Source organism: Anolis carolinensis, chromosome 2 (genome assembly GCF_035594765.1).
Source record: "Anolis carolinensis isolate JA03-04 chromosome 2, rAnoCar3.1.pri, whole genome shotgun sequence".
NCBI lineage: Eukaryota > Metazoa > Chordata > Lepidosauria > Squamata > Dactyloidae > Anolis > Anolis carolinensis.
Window position 1 is genome coordinate 211,902,360 of NC_085842.1, and position 21,769 is coordinate 211,924,128.

At 41.6% G+C, this 21,769-nt stretch overlaps 1 protein-coding gene across 2 annotated transcripts in view; it reads left to right on the forward strand.

The window, feature by feature from the left end:
* The window catches only part of uba1 (ubiquitin like modifier activating enzyme 1), a 54,846-nt gene extending 35,448 nt beyond the window's left edge, over positions 1 to 19,398 (forward strand). For both annotated transcript variants that reach the window (XM_008103559.3, XM_062971682.1), the window contains exons 2-26: positions 2,623 to 2,739; positions 4,003 to 4,061; positions 4,278 to 4,446; positions 4,548 to 4,682; positions 5,322 to 5,428; positions 5,642 to 5,732; positions 5,858 to 5,990; positions 7,184 to 7,281; positions 7,613 to 7,759; positions 8,920 to 9,096; positions 9,759 to 9,866; positions 10,849 to 10,929; positions 11,012 to 11,167; positions 11,435 to 11,600; positions 11,979 to 12,175; positions 12,533 to 12,597; positions 12,840 to 13,035; positions 13,142 to 13,216; positions 14,439 to 14,628; positions 15,240 to 15,328; positions 15,943 to 16,035; positions 16,131 to 16,322; positions 18,271 to 18,372; positions 18,496 to 18,596; positions 18,701 to 19,398. In XM_008103559.3, coding sequence (XP_008101766.1) covers positions 2,623 to 2,739; positions 4,003 to 4,061; positions 4,278 to 4,446; positions 4,548 to 4,682; positions 5,322 to 5,428; positions 5,642 to 5,732; positions 5,858 to 5,990; positions 7,184 to 7,281; positions 7,613 to 7,759; positions 8,920 to 9,096; positions 9,759 to 9,866; positions 10,849 to 10,929; positions 11,012 to 11,167; positions 11,435 to 11,600; positions 11,979 to 12,175; positions 12,533 to 12,597; positions 12,840 to 13,035; positions 13,142 to 13,216; positions 14,439 to 14,628; positions 15,240 to 15,328; positions 15,943 to 16,035; positions 16,131 to 16,322; positions 18,271 to 18,372; positions 18,496 to 18,596; positions 18,701 to 18,836 — 3,180 coding nt within the window. In that variant the 3' untranslated portion in view covers positions 18,837 to 19,398. The remainder of the gene's footprint in view (positions 1 to 2,622; positions 2,740 to 4,002; positions 4,062 to 4,277; positions 4,447 to 4,547; positions 4,683 to 5,321; positions 5,429 to 5,641; positions 5,733 to 5,857; positions 5,991 to 7,183; positions 7,282 to 7,612; positions 7,760 to 8,919; positions 9,097 to 9,758; positions 9,867 to 10,848; positions 10,930 to 11,011; positions 11,168 to 11,434; positions 11,601 to 11,978; positions 12,176 to 12,532; positions 12,598 to 12,839; positions 13,036 to 13,141; positions 13,217 to 14,438; positions 14,629 to 15,239; positions 15,329 to 15,942; positions 16,036 to 16,130; positions 16,323 to 18,270; positions 18,373 to 18,495; positions 18,597 to 18,700) is intronic.
* Positions 19,399 to 21,769: the final 2,371 nt, after the last annotated feature.

A 21,769-nucleotide genomic window follows, 5' to 3' on the forward strand; every position in this document is an offset into this window, starting at 1 on the left:
ACACATTCTAAAAAGATTTAAAAAGTAATATAGCTCATATTGGGAGATAGTTATCAGATGGCCTGAACTCAAGACACATAATAGGTCAAAACCAGCACACTTTTTTGTGTGTGTCAGGAGCGACTTGAGAAACTGCAAGTCGCTTCTGGAGTGTGAGAATTGGCCGTCTGCAAGGACGTTGCCCAGGGGACGCCCGGGTGTTTGATGTTTTTACCATCCTTGTGGGGGGCTTTTCTCATGTCCCCGAATGGAGCTGGAGCTGATAGAGGGAGCTCATCCACGCTCTCCCCAGGTGGGATTTGAACCTGGCAGCTTTCAGGTCAGCAACCCAACCCTCAAGTCACAAGGCTTTAACCCACTACTCCACCGGGGGCTCCAACCAGCACACTGACTAGTGCTGAAAAACAGGCCATAGCCAGTGGAGCTAGTGTAGAGCTAGGGTTTTTTGATCTCTAACCAGTCCTCACTAATTATTGATGGCTGCTCTGTTTCATGCTTCTGTATTCCAGTTGCCTGTACTTCATTTTCTACTTCTCTAGCTGGAGCATGAACTTGGATATATTGAAGATTTTTCCTGAAATCTGATTGATATTACCCAGTCAGATTTTGTATTATGTCCTTTGATTGTGCTAGATCTCTCCCCCACTATTGATGCCACCCTATTTCTTCTTAGATTATAATTTCCTGGGTAAAACTGTGTGACTGATAATGTTCCATTTGTGTCCACATTAGCACACTCACACCAAGTATTGCAATGTTTATATGTTTCATTTCTTGTTTAACAATTTCTAGCTTTCCCTGCTTACATTTCCTGTTCCTATAATATATTTTGTGGAGAAACGAGGTTTATTTTACCTCTTCTGCACAGTATTAACTATGGTGCCACTGCCATTGTCTCTGGGGGATCCTCCACCACTGTCACCCCCACACTATTGCTGCTATCCAGTCATTGTTTGATACATTTTGCCTGACCTCTGAGCAATAGTCTGTCTGTCATAGGAGATCCTACTAGAAACGTTGTTATCAGCATAGCCTCACGCCTCATAGAAACAAACAATCTATTACTGTAGGACACTCATTCCGGATGCCCCCCAATATTACTCAAACCTGTCCTAGGGAGTAACTCCAGGTGATATGGATGGGGAAAGTGCCTTATAAATATATGTTTAGATCAAGCTATCTCATAAATGATGTCACAGAAGATATGATTACAAATGTAGTATGTTCAAGCCCTGACCTTCCACTTGAAATTCACTGTCCTTAGTGATCTCCATGTCATCCTACCAAGTTCCTATAGCAAAGGTGGGCATCTGACAAAAGTTCTCATCCTGTAATGGTCCATTTTCAGCTGCAAAACACTTCTGATTCTACTTCTAAATTTGTTGAAATTTTCTTTCATGGTTGAGGTGGGAATTTTGTGACAATTCTGCTGTTTCTGCAGAATAAAAAAAATAGGGGGAAGGGTTCATCCAGAACAAAAGAAATGGAGATTGAAGGGTCTTTGTGGGAGAGGTCACAAAAATGGAGTTGGAGCCATACTGTCCTCTTCCCTAGGTTACAGGCATCTCCCTTGGACACGGTGAAGAGATCCTTAGATCCGTAATTAGATTCAATGGCATCGCAGTGTACTGCTCCGTTGCTTGGAAGTCCCCAGCAATCGAACTCCTGCCAGCTCAGACTGACTATTTCCTGCCTGACTCATGCTCAGCCCTTCCTTACTTGACTTTCGATTCTTTCTTTAGCAAGCTGGAAAACTCTCGTTGGGAAGGAACACCCAATCCATGAGGTCATCTGGTTCATATGTAATGGGGAGTCACCTTCTTAGCGGTGATATTCTGATGCAACAGTTTTATACCATTAGCACATTAAACTCCCTTCTCAGAAATAGTAGGCAGTGTTGTTAGTTATTTAGAGCATTTATACCCTATTAGATTAAAAAAGGCTGCTGGAGTGGTTTGCAAATTGTCATTTTAGCAGTTCTTTGCCCTCATGCTTACAATCTAAGTAGGACATGGCACACAAGAAAAAGGACAGTAGGAAGAGAGGGATGAGATCTAGTTTTGTCTCTTCTCTACCTCCATGGCCATAGTAGTGAAGTAGGGAATGGAGGGACTTTCATCTACACAATGGAGAACTAGCAGATTAGCACTTCTTCCGTTTCCTTGAAGAGAAAAATGTATATGAAAGAGTGTGCATTTCTTTGCTGAACAGATAAAATTACATGTAACAGACCTGTGCTTTGAGTCTGATCACTTCAGTTTTCTTGCTATTACATCAAGTTAACTATTATGACTCAGTCGTTTGACACAACAATGAATAATCCCAAGAAGTCAGCATTGTCAGTATTGCTTTCAAGTGAAGAGGCTCTGTAACCCATTTGGCAGCACAGGTCTAGTTACAACAAATATAAGTGGAGGGAGGATCGGTTACCATGGTCCATTTTGAGGCATAGTCAATGTTTTTTTGTCATTCCCTTCCCCCCATTGCCAATATGCTTCACATAAAATGACAGGTTTTTATATTTGACGGGTACCAACCTTCTGCAGCAAAATGAGCAAATTGTGGATTTGTGTAACTGGGTTTTGTATTCTTACAATTCTATTTTGCCATTTCTGCATTCAGATGTCCAGCTCGCCGTTGTCCAAGAAGCGTCGCTTGTCTGAATCGGAGACGAAGACGGGTTCAAACTGCTCCTCTGGCAAATCCGTACAGACTGACCTGCGCGAAGCGCCTGCCAACGTAAGACCTTGGATTGATTGGTGTGGCATACTGCTAAACCCTGATCTTGTTTTTAATACTGTAAAACAAATCAATTCCAAAGAGAAGCTGACATGATGCTAGGAACCTTAGTTTTGGTATTAGCGAAAAGTCCTTTTTTAATGAGAGTTGGAACAAAAAGGGCATAAATATTGCAGGGACCTTTATACAGTGTGCATACCTTGCTCTTTTTGTGTCATCCCATGGGGAAGAGGGAGAATTGAAGTAGTTGCCATCTTGTTTCCCAGTACAAAAAAGAAAATGCCAGTAATTGGTAGAAAATAAAAGACTGCTCATGGACATTTGTGAATAGGATTAATCTGTTTCTGCGCTAGAGGTGGAGGTTGACCTTTCAGATATCATTGGACTGCAATTCTCATTATTCCTCACCATTGGCTATACTGCAGGGGGCTGATGGGAGTTGCAATTCAATGACATCTAGTGGACACAAATCTCTCACTTTTCCTAGGCCTTGGATTTTGCTTACAGTTTCTAATGGTCTTGGCACTTGCAGTCTGTCCTCCCCCGTCCCTCTAAAATGTGCCAAGACCCACTGAGAATCAGCTGAAAACAAACATTTCAGATATCGTATACATGAATTTGCATCCCAAGAAGTATGCAGAAGCTCCTAGGGAACTGTCAGTCTCTGGCTACATAGTAAATCAGAATTAATCAACTAGACTCTCTGCTTTTATTCTACTGGGGCCTTCCAAGTGCGCTTTTAAAAACCAAACAAGGAAACGTAGCCCGGTAGAATACTGTTCTTTAGTCAATCAAAGAATGAAGATAGCAGGTGTATGGCTTTTATCTGCCTTTGTTTCTAGCTGAGGTTTCCATTTGAGCTGGAAAGACTCCAGATTGTGTAGCTGGACAGCCAGAATTCCATACTTGGGGTAAATTATTCAAATTGAGCGCCTGGTCATATGACATTTCTGTCAGGTTTATTGAAGGAATCAGAAGGAAGTTTAGGAGCTTGTCACGTGTTGGGGTTAAGTTGATCACACTCCAACCTGATCATGGGCAGCTTTAATTGGATCTTTGTTGTTAGTGGCCAACAGCAGAGAAGTGTAATAATATGAGATTGTATATTTTTAAAATAATGCTCAAACTTGAGATAAGCTACAATAGCCCTTGCATTTTGTATTTTTCCAGGTTTCCTCATTCAACATAGTGTAGTCAGAGATCTGTGGGGTAGAGCTCCTTTTTAAAATTGTAATAATCTTCCTTCCTGTTTCTTTCTATCAGGGTATGGCCAAGAATGGAAATGAAGCAGACATTGATGAGGGTCTGTACTCAAGACAACTGTAAGTACCAGAGGAAGGAATGATTGGTTGTGCGGTGGGGGTGGGGCATGTAGGAAGATACTATTATGTTGAAAAGCTATCAGCCAATATTAGCATCATGTGGTGGGCCGGAGTGAGTAATGGTGGTTCTTTTTCTGTGGCTTTGGAATGTCAGCAGTTTCTGAGACTCAGAAGTTAACCCATTGGTGCTGGGATTCTCCCACTTTTTCTGAGTAGATACGTGTTGGGTCATGAGGCCATGAAACGAATGCAAAATGCCAACATTCTGGTATCCGGCTTGCGAGGACTGGGAGTGGAGATTGCCAAGAACATCATCTTGGGAGGCGTCAAGTCTGTCACAATCCATGATCAAGGTGTGGCTGAATGGTCCGATCTCTCTTCCCAGGTAGGGTGCTTCTCCACTCCCTCAGGTGACCCTAGATGTATGTCCTTTGGTCGTCATGTTGCCCTGAAAACTCACTGCTCTGATGCCATCTTTTCCTTCAGTTTTATCTGCGTGAGGAGGACCTGGGGAAAAATCGTGCTGAGCTATCCCAACCCCGACTGATGGAGCTCAACTCCTATGTGCCTGTTACTGCCTACACTGGGCCTCTCAGTGAGGACTTCCTCAGCAACTTCCAGGTACCTTAAAGCAAGATGGCACCCCATAACATTTACTTCTTATTTTCTTTTATACTCTTTCAAGCTTATTGCTAGAGTGGGCTTAATTCTATAGAGGGTATCTGCACCATATATAACTTATTATAAGTCAAGGGTAGATTTTGGGGCCAAAATTATGAATTTTGGTGTGACCTGTGGGTAATTGGAGGGCCATTCCATGCAGAGGGGAAGGTATCTGTGCCGACTCGGGACCAGCTGCCATTTCCTCACCTAGGCATTCAAAAATTCTGAAGCAGCACCACAGTAGAAAGTGTAAAAGGAGCAGGTGCTTCTTTCAGATTCTCTCAGGTTTTTGGGGTTGATTTTTTCCCATCAAAATTTCTAAACTTATACATCAGTTTATAAGCTAGTTCAAGTTCCGTATAGCTGTAGGAATTAGAAGGTGAGAAGTTTCAGGAAATACCTTCTCAATAAAACAAGCAAATGAGGGGGAAGACAAAATCTGTAATGGGCAGGGAAGTCAACTTTGAAGCTCACATTTTCTATACTCTAGCAATGTTCAGAGCGATGCAGGACAAGAATGGTGAAGGTCTCTGGATTTTAAGACTGAGGCATTTCATTTGTTTAGAATATATTCCAGAATTTCCCTCTCCCTTACAGGTTGTTGTGCTCACCAATTGCCCATTGGAGGAGCAACTGCGCATTGGTGACTTCTGCCACAGTCAGGACATCAAGCTGGTAGTGGCAGATACCAAAGGACTCTTTGGGTAAGAAGAAGCCTTGTCTCTCCATCTTCCCCAATAGGAGCTCCTTTGAAAGTTCTCCACTCTATGTCTGATAGTGTTGCCTGCTTCATACTTCCAATACACGTATTCTGCACTACCTATTTGTGATGAAGGGGCTTGAGAAGAGCGTCTCTTCTAGGGGTAGTAGAAGGGTCTACATTGTGGGACCCTCATCTTATTTTTTTCCTCTTACAGCCAGTTATTCTGTGATTTTGGTGATGACATGGTGGTGACTGACACCAATGGGGAGCAGCCACTCAGTGCAATGGTTTCTATGGTTACAAAGGTAATATGTTTTGGAGGGACTGGACTCGAGAACACCCATCCCGGTGGTATATTCACTGCTTTCCTTAATGCGAGGTACACTATCACCTATAGTGTCTCTTAACAGATCCTCCTTTCTCCATGCAGGGAATCCCTGGAGAAGTAACCTGTCTAGATGAGGCGAGACATGGCTTTGAGAGTGGGGATTTTGTTTCCTTCACCGAAGTTGAGGGCATGAGTGAGCTGAACAGCTGTGAACCCATGGAAATCAAAGTGCTTGGTGAGACCTCTATGGTGCCTTAACTATTTTGAGCAAAATTTGGAGACATCCTAGTAGAATAGGATGTCTGTTAGGGGTATGGCCCCTTACAATGTGCCTGGAAAGACTATATTGATAGTGATGTAATGTTTCAGGGATCCAGGGAGAATGTCAAATATCAAATATTTTCATTTCAAATTGCAACCAGCCCTGTCCCAGAGATGCTGAGTGGGTTACAATAGAGTCAAACACGGTAGAAATCAATTACTTTAAAATCAGGCAATGCTGTTTATCACCACTGGCCACTCTTCCCTTGGCTTCCATCACTCACTGTGAGAGCCCCTTTCTAACCCCAGTGTAAGCCCGTAACCAACGTATTACCCATTTTTCTTTGTTCTGTTCCCAAATTACTATAGAAAATTAACTTCCTTTTGTCACTTAGATTTCTATCTGAAAAAGACCCATTTTGCATTCTGAAGGAAACTGCAATTACGATTCACACAAAATAAAATTCCTCTGTTCAATTTGTATATTTTAAATTGTATGCTAATGCTTTTATGTTAAGCTGCTTTGAGTCTCCTGCAGGAGAGATAAAGTGGAGTATCAAAAAAATTCTCATCAGGCCCAGGAAGCATAACTAATAATAATAATTAAAAAACTTTATTTGTATTCCGCCCTTTCTCCCCAAGAAGACTCAGGGCGGATTCCAACAAACAGAAAACACAGAGGCAAACAATGCCTCGCCACAAGTGCAAACATGAATACAATAACGGCCCACTTGATCCCAAAGTAAACCAGCATCAAACAACCAATTATTAAATAGAACCGAAAAATTACACAACCCAATTACACTATAAAATTATATCTAACTTTAAAAATATCAAATTATTTCTGACCATAAAAACATGAGCCTCAGTTTACTGTGCAAATGGTGTGAGAGTATGAAAACTGCAATGCATAACCATCTGGAGAAGCACAATTTCTCAGCTCCTTTTGAAAATACCAAAGAAATGATTTCCTCTCATATCTGTCTTTGGGAGTGTTGACAGGTCTGACATAGCAAAATGTTCATATATTGAGGTGATTATTGGTGCAGCCCGGTCCAAACTTAATATTACAGTTTTGAACTACCATTTCTTTTTCTGTATTGTTTTTTGCTTTTGGCTGTAGATCTAATGGGTATATGTATGTACTGTATTCTTTTTCTCTTCCAGGTCCCTACACGTTTAGCATTGGTGATACTTCCAACTTTTCAGACTATGTTCGTGGTGGTATTGTCACCCAGGTCAAGATGCCAAAGAAAATTAGCTTTGTAAGTGTCTTTGTTAGCGTTTTGTCTTTTTTTGGCTGGACAGCTTCTCATGCACAAATGTTGGAACTGGCCCTTTATGAAACTTTTACACTCCAACCTAAGAAACTATCCACTCTTGTGTAAATAAAATGGAAGCTTCAAACCTGCTGCACACTGCATCACATGGCACAGTTGTACAAAATATTACCTTAGATAGAAAATAATAGCTGATTATAGTGAATAGGGCAGTTTTTAGCTCCGTGACCTGTATAAACTATATGAAGCATCTTTGTGCTTTTGGAATAATGTCAAGAATTAAGGATCCTTCATCTCCACTTTTCTTCTCTTGCAGAAATCTCTGCGCTCCTCCCTGTCTGAGCCAGAATTCATTATCACTGATTTTGGCAAGTTTGACCGACCAGCTCAGCTGCACTTAGGTTTCCAAGGTTTGCAAGAATTCCACAAGAAGCATGAAAGGTTTCCTAAGCCCCGCAATCAGGCAAGATTTTCTTATCTGTTTTGCTTCTTTTAAGGATTTTTTTTTCCTGTTTGGGTCGCTTTACAGTTGCATCCCTTTCATACTTTGGTATACACAATGCAGGTGTTTGTGTTAATAAATAGATCTTGTACCATGCAGTTAATTCTGGCTTATTTTGAAAAGGAAGTAACAAATGGTACATGTAATGTAGTTGTTAAATGTTCCTCTGCATTTAACCTGAAAGTTTTTTTTAATGCATATAGCAGTTATATTATGGATGGAAGTGGAAAAGATGGGGAGATAGAGAAAGGGAAGAAGAGAGAATGAATAGTGGGGATTCCAGCACAAATGAAGGGAGGGTTTATTTCATTCTTACCATTCACTGTACCTAATGATTTTTTCCCCAAAGCTGCTGTTTATACTGGAATAAATGCTCCTCTTTTCACCAAGTACTAGCTTTGGAGAAGTAGACTGCCATCAAAATCATAGAATGACAAAACTAATGAAGACATCTTCCCTTCCTGCTGTAATCACTATAATTTTCACCGCCATCCATAGCACCTATTAATTATATTTTAAATCGTGTATACTGATAGTTATATCTGGTTTGACTGTAATTTCCATTTTTATTAGCGAAAAGAGAGTATAAAGGCAGGGAGAGATAACTGGGCAACAGCACAACTAATGTACTGATATTAGAAGAAAAAATATGGTTTGGTGCTATGTGTCCAGTCAATTCAGTTTCCTTATCTAGAAAAATAGAATGAGGGACATAATTATCTTATTCTTTATTGTTATTTTTTTTTTAAATCCTTGTTTTGTTACTTATGGGGTGTGGCTAAGCGCTCTGAAGAAACACTGTTGTACCATGCCATGGATCTGAACCTCTTGCTCACTTTTAGAAATTTAAAGAGAACTGCCCACACAAAATCAAGTGTACGTCTATAGCTGTAAAAATGTGAAACCCTTCCCTCAACCTTTCTTTTAAACATACTTTGATTGTCAGAAATTAAAGTGTTAATTATCTTTGTCCATTGCTGGAGTCTTCTGTAGATACTGATAAATTGATCTTAAATGCTAGCCCACAACTGTGTGGAAGTTCATATGCCCCATCCCTCAGCACTGTATCTGATGAGGCTCTCCCCTTTCCTTTTTCTGACCTGTTCTCATTTCCTCCTCAGGCAGATGCTAGTGAGGTGTTAACTTTGGTCAAGGAGCTGAATGAACAAGCAAAGCCCCCCCTCAAGCAAGAGAAGTTGGATGAGGATGTCATCAAAGAGCTGGCCTTCCAAGCCACTGGAGATCTGGCACCTGTCAATGCCTTCATTGGAGGATTAGCTGCACAAGAAGTCATGAAGGTGAGACTGGATTCCCAGACTTTCTTCAGAAAATTTGGAATACTAACTGATTAAATGGGAGCTAGAGGTGGCAACTGCTCCAGAGGGTTATCACTACTGCTCAGAAAATTTTTGGTTGCTCTCTCCCTTCTTTGGAAGAACTGATGCTATAAGAAAGCTCAAAATATTCTTAAGGATCCATCTTACCCTGGATATTCTTTTTTAAAAATACTATCATCTGGTAGACCAGTATAGAATGATAAAAAAACAAGGACAAATAGGCTGAGAGATAGCTTTTATCCTAGAACTGTTGACTATTATTGAACTCTGGTTTCACACTGATGTGGCATTAGGGGTTGTGCAATAGCAATTAGAATGTGGACGAATGGATGCTTTGTTTTGTAATTTGTAAATACACAATGTGATTGGGATGGCATTTAAGTTTGTTGTACGATGCACAATTACAATAAAGTTATTTCTATTGTATAAAGTTATTCTGTTCTCTCAACCGGAAGCTTTGGATTTGGCCATTCAAATAACAGGTCCTTGTCTCTGTAACAGAGGTTGGGTCTCTTAATGGGCTTAGCTTGCAATGTAATCCTTCCTATTCTCAAACAAAAGGAAAGGCGGAACAGTGGAAATATACAATGTATAACTTTTTCCTTCCACACTTTCCCCTTCAGGCGTGTTCAGGTAAATTCATGCCCATCACTCAGTGGCTCTACTTCGATGCACTGGAATGCCTGCCTGAGGAAAATAAGGATGCCCTGACTGAGGAGAATTGCAGCCCTGTGAGTAGTTTGTGTGCAATCTGAGATGTATACTAGAACTAGCAGAAAAGTATGCTGTTCAGGAATCATGAATGAAGAGTTCAGGATGTCTGTGATTGAAGTACAGAGCTATGGAGTTGGAGAACCTGGAGTGGCCGTGGGCTGTATTGTTTATATATAAAACAATTCTAATGCAGATATTTTACATTTAATTACATTAATTCTAATATTTTACGTTTTGCTATGTCCAATAAAATGCTCTTTATTACCATTTAACAGTCAGGGAAAAGGCATTTAGCTACCTAACTTGGTAAAGCAATTGAAACAGGATTTCAGCTCAGGATCAATTCCTACATTCACTTTACCAAGATTGTAGCATTTGAGCCATTGACAGCACTGTAGGGCTTCTGAGAGTTTTTGGGATAGTAGGATTTTTATTTTTTACACATAGTAAAAGGTAAAGGTTTCCCCCTGACATTAAGTCTAGTCGTGACCGACTCTGGGGGTTGGTGCTCATCTCCATTTCTAAGCCGAAGAGCCGGCATTGTCCGTAGACACCTCCAAGGTCATGTGCCGGCATGACTGCGTGGAGCGCCGTTACCTTCCCGCCGGAGCGGCACCTATTGATCTATTCACATTTGCATGTTTTCAAACTGCTAGGTTGGCAGAAGCTGGGGCTAACAGCGGGCGCTCATTCCACGCCCAGGATTTGAACCTGGGACCTTTTGATCCGCAAATTCAGCAGCTCAGTGCTTTAACACACTGTGCCACCAGGGGTCCCTTTTTACACATAAGCCAACTTTATTGCTTAGAAAGCCAAATTGCGTTGTTATCCAAGGTAAACAAAATGTATTGTCCAGCATATAGAAGAAGAAAGAACCCAAATAAACTGTGGAAACGAATTATTTTGCGGACGGCAGGCAGGCTGGGGGAAAAGGGGTGCTTTTAACAAGAGGAGATGCCTAAAGGTTGTGGTCTATGTTTGTTCTCTCATGATAAACAGAAACACTGTCGCTATGATGGACAGATTGCGGTCTTTGGCAGTGACCTGCAGGCTAAGTTGGGACAGCAGAAGTACTTCCTGGTGAGTTCTAGCACAGTTCATCTGTTTCCATGTATATCTGCCCTAACATCCTGCTAACATCCCTGCTTCTCCCTGCTCTCAGGTTGGGGCTGGTGCCATTGGCTGTGAGTTGCTGAAGAACTTTGCCATGATTGGTCTTGGATGTAGGCCAGGTGGAGAGGTGATTGTGACTGACATGGACACAATTGAGAAATCCAACCTCAACCGGCAGTTTCTTTTCCGGCCTTGGGATGTTACGGTCAGTTCCATTAACTACTACTCTTGCCTTTTCTGGGAATGACTGCAGAATCGCGTGGAGTTGTCTGCCCTTACATGTTGACCTCTTCCTAGTTCTTAGTTAATCAACTGCTGTGAGTCCTGCAAAAAATAGTTTTGGTTTGGCTGGATTGTTCAGCAGTTATAAACTCAGACGTTATAAGTCAACATTAGTACAAAACAGGAATGGGACCGAGGCTTGTAGTTCTTTGCCTCCCGTGAGAGTGATATCCCTCCTCTGTCTCTCTAGAAAATGAAATCAGACACAGCAGCAGCCGCTGTGAAGGAAATGAACCCAAACATCCACATCACAAGTCACCAGGACCGTGTTGGCCCAGACACTGAGCGTGTTTACGATGATGACTTCTTCGAAAGCCTTGATGGAGTGGCAAATGCACTAGATAATGTGGATGCTAGTGAGTATTTGTCAATAGTGTTCTAACTTGCTTGCACACAAGACACATTTCTTTTTTCTAGGCAGACTGGCTTTCATGTCATTTTGCATACACCTCAATAGATAAGGTGGGGGATAGGAGATACAAATGGGAACAAGCTGTGGGTAATAATGAAAAGGGTAAATCATTTACTGCCCAGCCTGTTTCATACACTAAATGGTCCTGTTAATTATTTGGGGGAGTGTCTCTTTATATTTAATTTCTCCAAAAAAAATCTATATTATTTTTTAGCAATATATAATAGAGCTGGTTGCTCTTGGCTTCTAGTCCCCCCCTTATACCTGACAGCCTTTTCCAATTATCTTGCCTAATCCCCTCTTTTGTTTTCTTGTGTGCTAGGGATGTACATGGACCGCCGTTGTGTCTATTACCGTAAGCCCCTGCTGGAATCAGGGACGTTGGGGACCAAAGGGAACATCCAGGTGGTGATCCCCTTCCTTACAGAGTCCTACAGCTCCAGCCAAGACCCGCCAGAAAAATCCATCCCCATCTGCACCCTTAAGAACTTTCCCAATGCCATTGAGCACACCCTGCAGGTCAGTGTAGGATTGGGTTGTCTTTTTAGTTTGTGGTGGTGTGGTAACACCTAGAAATCTGGACACTTTGTGGGCTTTTGCTAGTCTTGTTGACATGATCAGGTTTTGTTTTCCTCTGTGTTACCAATCCCTTCCTTCTCTTTTACTAAGGAACAAACTAGATACTCTTTTCATCTTTACAGATGATGATGCTGTGCCTATTAATCAATTCTGCTGTCAGTTCCCCCCTTTTTTTTGTCTACCTCTGTTCTGTTGTTTGGTAGCAACCAATTCAGCTGTAGCTATTTGTTGCAAAACCTGCAGTCTGCTGCCCTGTCTTGTGGCTGAAATCTTTTCTCTTTTTCTTGTTGTGATCAGTGGGCCCGTGATGAATTTGAAGGCCTTTTCAAACAACCCGCAGAAAATGTCAACCAGTACATCACGTAAGTAAAATGCTGCACTGAGAATTCAACAGGGTCTAGCTGTGTCCATCAGTAGAATATGCAGTGCAATTGACGCTTGCTCATAATGTTCGGTGGGATGGACTGTTAATACCATACACCCAGATCTACAGAGATAGACATATAGCTTGGGGCATGCCTTTTTGGTTTGTGCTAATTCTCAAACCATTCAGAATGTTTTGATAAAGAGGAAAGGGACTGAATCAGTTCTCATTGTTTTCTAGAGACCCCAAGTTCATGGAGCGGACCCAGAAGCTTCCCGGCACTCAGCCTTTGGAAGTATTGGAAGCTGTCTTCAAGAGTTTGGTGACAGATCGGCCTAAATCCTGGGCTGACTGTGTAACCTGGGCCTGCAATCACTGGCACACTCAATACAGTAACAATATCCGTCAGCTACTACATAACTTTCCCCCCAACCAGGTGAGCCAGAGAAGATCAATATATGATGGCTAGGACTCTTTCTCATGATGATAAAGTGGAAAGTGTGCTGCTATCCTTGTTGTAACGTCGTCCTTTTTTCTTTCAGAAAACGAATTCAGGGACCCTCTTCTGGTCAGGTCCGAAGCGATGCCCTCACCCACTCACCTTTGATAGCAGCAATGTAAGCACTGGAATAGTGTCCATGAATAAGAGATTAAAGTGCTGGCATGCTATTTGGGTAGCAGGTAGTAAGGAGAAGAGCTGGTTTCTACCCCTGTCTGTGGTTAAAAAGGTGTTGGCCACATCCAGTTCTAATAACTGGAGGTTCTGAAGAAAATGAACAGGGCTTTCAGGACCTTGGGGAGATGGGGATTTGGAAACCCATTAGCTGGACAAACCTTCACGAGAAACTTAAAAAAATAGGGTTAGTGTATTAATTTCCAATATTAACTACAGTAGAGTCTCACTTATCCAACACTCGCTTATCCAATGTTCTGGATTATCCAACACATTTTTGTAGTCAATGTTTTCAATACATCGTGATATTTTGGTGCTAAATTCGTAAATACAGTAATTACTACATAGCATTACTGCATATTGAACTACTTTTTCTGTCAAATTTGTTGTTAAACATGATGTTTTGGTGCTTAATTTGTAAAATCATAACCTAATTTGATGTTTAACAGGCTTCTCCTTAATCTCTCCTTATTAGCCAACATATTCGCTTATCCAACGTTCTGCCAGCCCGTTTATGTTGGATAAGTGAGACTCTACTGTACTTACAAATTGTGATTGTCAGGGCTGAATTGATAGAACCAAGGAGACCATGGATAAATATTTGGAAATGTTTCTTATGTTAGAGGTCTGATAGCCATTGTCCCGAGTCAGAAGGGGACTTTCCTCCAGATGAAGTTGCCTAGAGACATTGCTGGGGAAGGACCCACTAACATTTAGCTTGGATTTCTAAATTTGAACCCATACTCCCTAAACAAGTTTCAATCAAGAGAGCCAATCTAAACATTAGTGGATGTTTCTCCTAGCAATATGTCTAACCAGTTGCACCTGGAAGAATCCCCCCTCTGATATAGGAAAATGACTACCTGATTTTGAACACAAAAAAGAAATATTCCCAAATCTTCACCTCGATCTCCTTGGTCCTATAACATGAACCCTGACAATCACAATTTGTCAGTAGCCATGTGTTGTCGAAGGCTTTCATGGCCAGGATCACAGGGTTGTTGTATGTCTTTCGGGCTGTGTGGCCATGTTCCAGAAGCATTCTCTCTGGAACATGGCCACACAGCCCGAAAGACATACAACAACCCTGTCAGTAGCCAGTTTGTACGTGAGACTGTTTAACCCAAACATGCCTGCCTCACTTAATTTTCTGTTTATCTCCCCAGTCTTTGCACATGGATTATGTGATGGCAGCTGCAAACTTGTTTGCACAGACGTATGGCATCACAGGCACCAGGGACAGAGCAGCTGTAGCAGAGCTCCTGCGCCAAGTACAAATCCCAGAATTCACTCCCAAGTCTGGTGTTCGTATCCACATCTCTGACCAGGAGCTGCAGAATGCCAATGCCTCAGTTGGTAAGACCTGCTGGAGCGAGGTGAAAGACGGGGTTGCAGAAGGGAGGTCTTTCTACTGTCAACTGAAGGGGCTGTTTAGGGCTCCCAAAGATAGGGATAGCAAGCGACAAATTTTTGCCTAAATTCCATTGCAAACTGTATGTAGCACTGTATACCCTAGCTCCAGTTCTTCCCATTTGACTTCCAGCACACACATACATATGTCCTGGGGCTGGCAAAGCCCCCAATGTTGCATCTGCCCCAGGTCTTACGAACTCCTTTGGAAGATCCTGTTGGGAAAAAGGGAAATTAAGGTGATCTGATGAGAGGACCTTGTGTAATTCCTAATCTATAAAAGTGAATGATTCTTGGAATTTCCTTCACTATCATCCAGTCCAGTTTTGAATTCAGTGCTTTCATCGTATTGAGGAAATGCCTATCTATCTTGGTGGAATATTATGATCAACTGGGCTTTGAAGCTTCTTTCCAAACCTTCTAAATATCAATGGTGAAATATAGTTTGTGTTTCAGGGACTCAAACCAACCCAGTAGATTTTCAGTGAGGATGTTAAGGGAACAGTGGCTGAAGGTTGTAATTATCATTTAAAAAACTAAGCTCTTCTTTTCCCCAGATGATAGCAGATTAGAGGAATTAAAATCCTCACTCCCAGGTCCCCAGCAACTGCAAGAATTCAGGATGTTTCCTGTTGATTTTGAAAAGGTAAGGATGTAAAAAAATAAAAATAAAGTGCAGAGGCCTGAATACTCTGAGGCACCTGATCTTGGAAGCTAAGCCAGGTCAGTTTAAGTTAGTACTTGAGTGGGGGAATGTTAAGAAATGCTGTAGGCTATATTTCAGGGGAAGGAGTGGACAAAACAATTTCTTCAGTATTGTCCAAGAAAACTCCTGGAAATCCACTATAAGTTGAACGGTAAAATCCACTATAAGCACATACACACACTTTTTTTCCTTTATTGTAGTTGGGCGGAGTGAGTGACTCAAAAATATAGGCATGTCTTAAAAAATAAAACCTCTGATAAATAACTTCCTTATTATACAGGGTTTTTTTAAAAAAATATAGAGTGATGATTCCTTTACTTCCCTCACTTGTTTGTTTCAATTCCCATGTCCAGACTATTAGTTTTGAAATAATAATAAAAATTTGCTGGAATATGTTAGGCTGCTCTTTACTTTTTTTGTGGTATGGAAATGTTTTACCTGTTCAAAAGCTCTCACATGCAAAGTTCTTGGAAGGAGTCTGATACTGTTGGGAGCAATTCTGGGAATTAGGTCTAATGGCTCTTAATTGCCATTTTACTTGTATTCAATTTTAGGATGATGACACAAATTTCCATATGGATTTCATTGTTGCTGCATCCAATCTGCGGGCGGAGAATTACGATATTCCTCCTGCTGACAGACATAAGGTAGGGTTTCTCTTGTTAGCTGTGGAGGATGGGAGCTCAATGGGAGGAGTAGAAATGTTTCCCTTCAGGAGACTCATGTGCCCTTTTTTGTTTAGAGCAAGCTGATTGCAGGGAAAATCATCCCCGCTATCGCTACAACAACAGCAGCTGTAGTCGGCTTGGTGTGTCTGGAGTTATATAAAATAATACAGGGTCACAAACGACTGGAGTCCTTCAAGAACGGCTTCCTCAACCTGGCATTGCCTTTCTTTGGTTTCTCTGAGCCTATTTCTTGCCCCAAAAACAAGGTGAGTGTGATAAAAAAATCTTCTTTTTCTCCCATCTTCGTACTTTGTGAGAACATAGACAGTTTTTTTCCCTATTAGTAAGTAGTAAAAGGCTAGACAGACAAATGGCAATTAGGACTCTAAAGCTCTCTGATGTGTGTTAATTTCCATTAGCCCACTCCTGGTTGTGAGCTCAGTGCATCAACACACTTAGATGCTTCTGGCATGTCATCCTTTTTGGTTCTTCGTTCTCCTTTTTCTTTGCCTTTACCAGTTCTCATTTGAGGAAGGCATTCTTTTTTTTCTCCACGCAAGTTTAGGGTGTAATCATGATGGTGGAACCTTAGAAATTAAGTATAGAAGGAAAGTCAGGAAATAAGAAACATTTTTTTTTGCATGAATGTACATTTTAGAAGTCACAACCAGAAATCTACTATTCACACTGTTAGAAATGTGTGAGCTATAGTTAAGTATTTGAAAGTATTTCAAATACTTAACTATAGCTCCAAATACTTATAGTTAAATATTTGGAATGCTTTGTATTTGTATGGCATTGAATGTTTGTCTTTTATATGTATGTAACCTCCCTGAGTCCCCATGGGAAGAGAGGGCAGACTAGAAATAAAGTAATAATAATAATTATTATTTTATTGTATGACACAGCAAACAATATAGATATGCTGGATTTCGTTTCACAAAATCACAAGTCGAACATTTCCCAAGTGTCTGACTATGTGATGTATTATTATTATTATTATTATTATTATTATTATTATTAACTATACATAGTACCTAGTTTAGCAGATACATAAGAACCTCCTGACAGTAAGAGATATTTTGCAGTGTAATATGCTGCCTCGGAATGTGATTGAGTCTCCTCCTTTGGAGGTTTATAAGCAGAGGCCAGACAGCTTTGATTGGGTGTTCCTTCATGACTAGGAATTGGACTGGATGTACTTGTAGTCTCTCTCAACTCTGTGGTTCCCTCAATCCTCACTTTCTCAAGAAACAGCCACTGCACCGCTGCCTGACATTCCCACTCTCATTCCCTGTGAACCAGAATGCAAGAGAGTCCCTGCTTCTGCATGATCCAAGAAAAATCACAGATGGGAGAGGGTGGGACTGGCAGCTACTTCCTGTTAGACAGGGGAGCAGACCACTGTTGAGGGTAGCGGCTGTTGCCCAGAAAAGGAGATTGATTGCAGAGGTTGGAGGGTCAGGACAGGTCATTGCCTAGTCACCATGGTGTTTTTGTAACAGCCCAGTAGGATTCCATTGTGCAGCTGAGATCACTGTTGTGAAGCATTTTCTGCTATGGGGTGGAGAAACCATACACAAAAGGGATCTTCCATACTGTGTCAGCTTAGGCAATTTGTCTTCAGATTTAGCTTGCATGTACAGCACATGTTTCAAGTTCAAGGTCTGTGGGCGAAATCTGGTTTGCCATGTTATTTCATATGGCTCTTCAGATTTTGGATTTCAGCTCCTGTATTCCTCATCCTTAGACATCATGACTTGAGCTAATGGGAGCTGGGATACAGTCATTTGGCAAGCTGCAGTTTGTTCTGTTTACTCGGGAGAGTGGGGCTTGGATTTAGATACAAGGTTTGTAGTTATGTCTGATGTTAAAATGTCCCATAACCTTTCCCCAACCTCAGAGCCACAAATGCTGTTGGATGGCAATTCCCATTATCCCCAGTCTACATGGCAGATATAATCAAAAGTGATGGGCGTTGTCGTTCAATAACATCTGAGGACCCAAATTAGATAAAAACTAAAAAGCACTGACCACTAAGTTAAGAAATATAGAGTTGTCCCCCTGTATCCACGGATTCTCTGTGCAGTCCTTTGAAGGCAAGCGTAAGGCTGCTGTGAGAATGGATTTGATACCCCTGAGGTATAGGCTTCCAGGAAACCTGATAAGTACCTGTGTAGTTGATGCCTGAATTCCTCATTTCTTCTTCCTCAGTATTATAACACTGAATGGACTCTGTGGGACCGTTTTGAGGTACAGGGCATCCAAGCTGATGGACAGGAGATGACGCTACGCGAGTTCCTGGCATATTTCAAGGTAAAACATATCTCAGCAGGCCAAGAGCCACCATCTGCTGGAAGTTTTAGGAGTGGAGAAATAGGCACGTGTTATTTAAAGGATGCAGAAGTTTTCCTAATCATAATTTTTTCTCTTTCATAGAAGGAGCACAAGTTGGAGATAACAATGCTGTCCCAGGGTGTCTCCATGCTTTATTCATTCTTTATGCAGCCAGCTAAGCTGAAGGAGCGTCACGACCAGCCGTAGGTTTTTGGGGTTTTGTGGGAGAGGGCTTAGAGAGTAGGAGACCCTCTTCAAACCCTACTTTTCCCTGACCACTGCTCTTTTCCGTCCTCTTTTGGCACAGGATGACCGAGATAGTCACCAGAGTTTCAAAAAAGAAGATTGGCCGCCACGTGAAAGCCCTGGTCTTTGAGTTGTGTTGCAACGACGACAGTGGGGATGACACAGAGGTGCCCTACGTGCGCTACACCATCCGCTAGCTGTCTCTTTGCCAGCACCACCCACCTGCCTGCCACGGACTGTTAGTGCGGGGGGAGGGCCTGCCTCCCTCCCCCTCCTGTCACGGTTAAAGTGACTCAAAACATGAATAACATTTTATACCCCTTTAGGATTCTCCACCTCCCCACCCCTTTTTTGTGTTCATCAGAGTGAGGGAAACCCTTCGCTTCTGTGTGGCCCCTTCCCTGCATCCCTTTAGACCTCGCGGTTATGTCATGTTTTTGAGGCGCCTTAACCCCCACCTCCCATCCTGTCCTTTTCCAGTTAATGTTAGTTGTGTTGTGTTTTGCCTCCTGCACCATCACCTCCTTCCCCCTCTCTCTCCGTCACTCACTGGTGTGGGGAGGAGGTTGCACCCGTTCTCATCCCATTCTGAGGAGGGGGCTCGTAACAAGAAATGCTCCCATGTTGTCTTCTAAGCACCGGGAGGCCTTGCCCTGGTTGGCTTGTTTTGGGGGGGGGGGGGAGGATGTGAGTAGGCGGAGACCGTAGGTCAGAACTGATAACAGAAGTAATTGAGTCAATAAACGTTTGCAAAAGGCAGTGGTCCTTTATTGTATCACCGAGGAACAAGGGCGGGGGGGTGGAGTGCTGTGTCCACAACCTGAGACCTTGGCAAATGTAGAAAGGTCTTTGGCTGTTGCTCAGGAGAAAGAAATGACTACTCTTCAGCCTTTTTCACTTGTCTCTGTCTGCCTGTAGACCAACACAAAACAGCCCTTGTTGAAGCTCCCCTCTAAGGCTTAGAGCAGGAGTCCTTAAACTTTTAAAACCGAATGCTGGTTCATGGTCCTTCAGACAGTTGGGAGGCTGGACTATAGTTTGAAAAAAATGAACAAAATCCTTTGCACTCTGCACATACCTTGATTTGTAGGGCAAAACAAAACCCATGGAAGAACAATACAATATTTAAAAAGAAGAACATTGTTAACCAACATAAACTTACCAGTATTTCAATGGGAAGTGTGGACCTGCTTTTGGCTGATTAGAAAGTTCGATTAATTAGGATTGTTGTCGTTGTGTGCCTTCAAGTCATTTCAGACTATGTCTAAAGTTTAGGGTGGAGGATGGGTAAATGACCTTGGAGGGCCACATCCAGCCCACAAGCTTCATTTTATCCCTGGCTTAGAGGGAGATTGAGAGAAATGCTTTTCTGCATTGGTGCATGCCTGTAGCCTAGATATAACTGCTTGCTTTATATGTCTGTGCACTATCCTAGACTGGACTTTTGGCCAACAGGTACTCATTAATACTGATTCCATGACTTCACAGCTGTCTCTATACATTAAAAAAAGAAGTTGTCATTATGTGCTTTTCAGGCTTCACTTTAGCATCTAAGGATGGCAGAAGTATGGATTGTGGCAGAACTGTTTAATTACACAGGCCAGCTGAAAAGGGGGTTATATAATCTCTTTCAAAATGTGTGCTGGTTCAGAATTTGGCTTTAAATCCAAAAATAAGGTTGGATTTGCTCCATCACATACAGTTTTTTCACAACTCGCTTTGATGTTTTACTGTTGTAATGCATGACTAAATGAAATTAGTAATGAAATTTGTGAAAGAACTGCATGTGGTACATTTTGATTGTGTTTTTTTAATATAGCAGCCCCAAATACATTAAAAACGGCAACGGTATTCTAAAAAGTTTTTTTTTCCATCACAGCCTGCATTATTCAAAAATTCTGACAAGATGTAAAAAACTAAGATCTGTTCTTCAAAACACTGTTTAGTTTTGGAGGGGAAAGTCTCTTGGGAATATTCAAGAATGAAATGGTATGCAACTCTGGGATTCGAATCTAAATTTTGCAGAATTCTGAAACCATGCATTCATGATAAGAGTTAAACCAAAACGGGGTGTAATTGTTTTCTGGAGCTAGGCAAGGTTTTCATTTTATTTAATAGATAAAAATACATTTCTGCAAAAACTCAAACTGCTTTTATAGTGCTTCTCGTAAAATTCCATGTTTTCTTGAAACATACTACCTGGGCATATTTTAAGCATGACATGCATCACAAATGGTTCATCCAGGTGTTTTAGACTTCCATTTCTGAGAAATCCCAGCCATTTTAGTCCAAAACACCTGGAGGACCAAAGCTTGGGAATCACAAAGGAATGGGAATTACAGGTTACTTTTTAAAATCCGTCCTGCCTGAATATTTAGTGTATTTATATTCTGCCTTTCTCCCAAACATGAGCCTCAACAGGCTAATTAAATTACAAGAAATTAAATTTTGAAAATCGGCACATAAGGGCAACCCAACATAATTGCTAGCTACCTGACTGTATTAAATAAATGGTTTTGTACAGAAACGGGCAAGGAGAGTTCTATAGCTTGCGAATAGACACTTGGAAGCTCCTTTTCACAGCATTAAAACTGCCTCAATCTGTGAGAATGAGCTAAAAGAGTTAATTAACAACTCAAAGAACAGATAGGCATCTGGAACAATATTGTCCTTTAGGTAGTCTGGACCAGAGTATAGGCTTTGGGCAGTATTTTGGAAATAGAATAGTAAAGCTATTTAGACAGCATTAGCTAAGATTCCTTATGGTTATAGGCCTGCACATTGAGTCGCATTTGCTTCTTACTGTCATTTACTGAAAAATGTGATATAGCTTTAACAACAATGCAGGCGAAAGAACTTTGATGGGGTTGTTGTATGTTTTCCGGGCTGTACGGCGATGTTCTAGAAGTATTCTCTCCTGACGTTTCGCCCACATCTATGGCAGTCATCCTCAGTCAGCCCGGAAAACATACAACAACCCTGTGATCCCGGCCATGAAAGCCTTTGACAACACAACCACTTTGATGTCTGAAAGCGAGGAGCTGAGGAGCCTTATAACCAAGGTGAAAGAAGAAAGTGAAAAGCTGCGTTGCAGTTAAACAAAAACAAAAAAAACCCAAGATAATTGCAA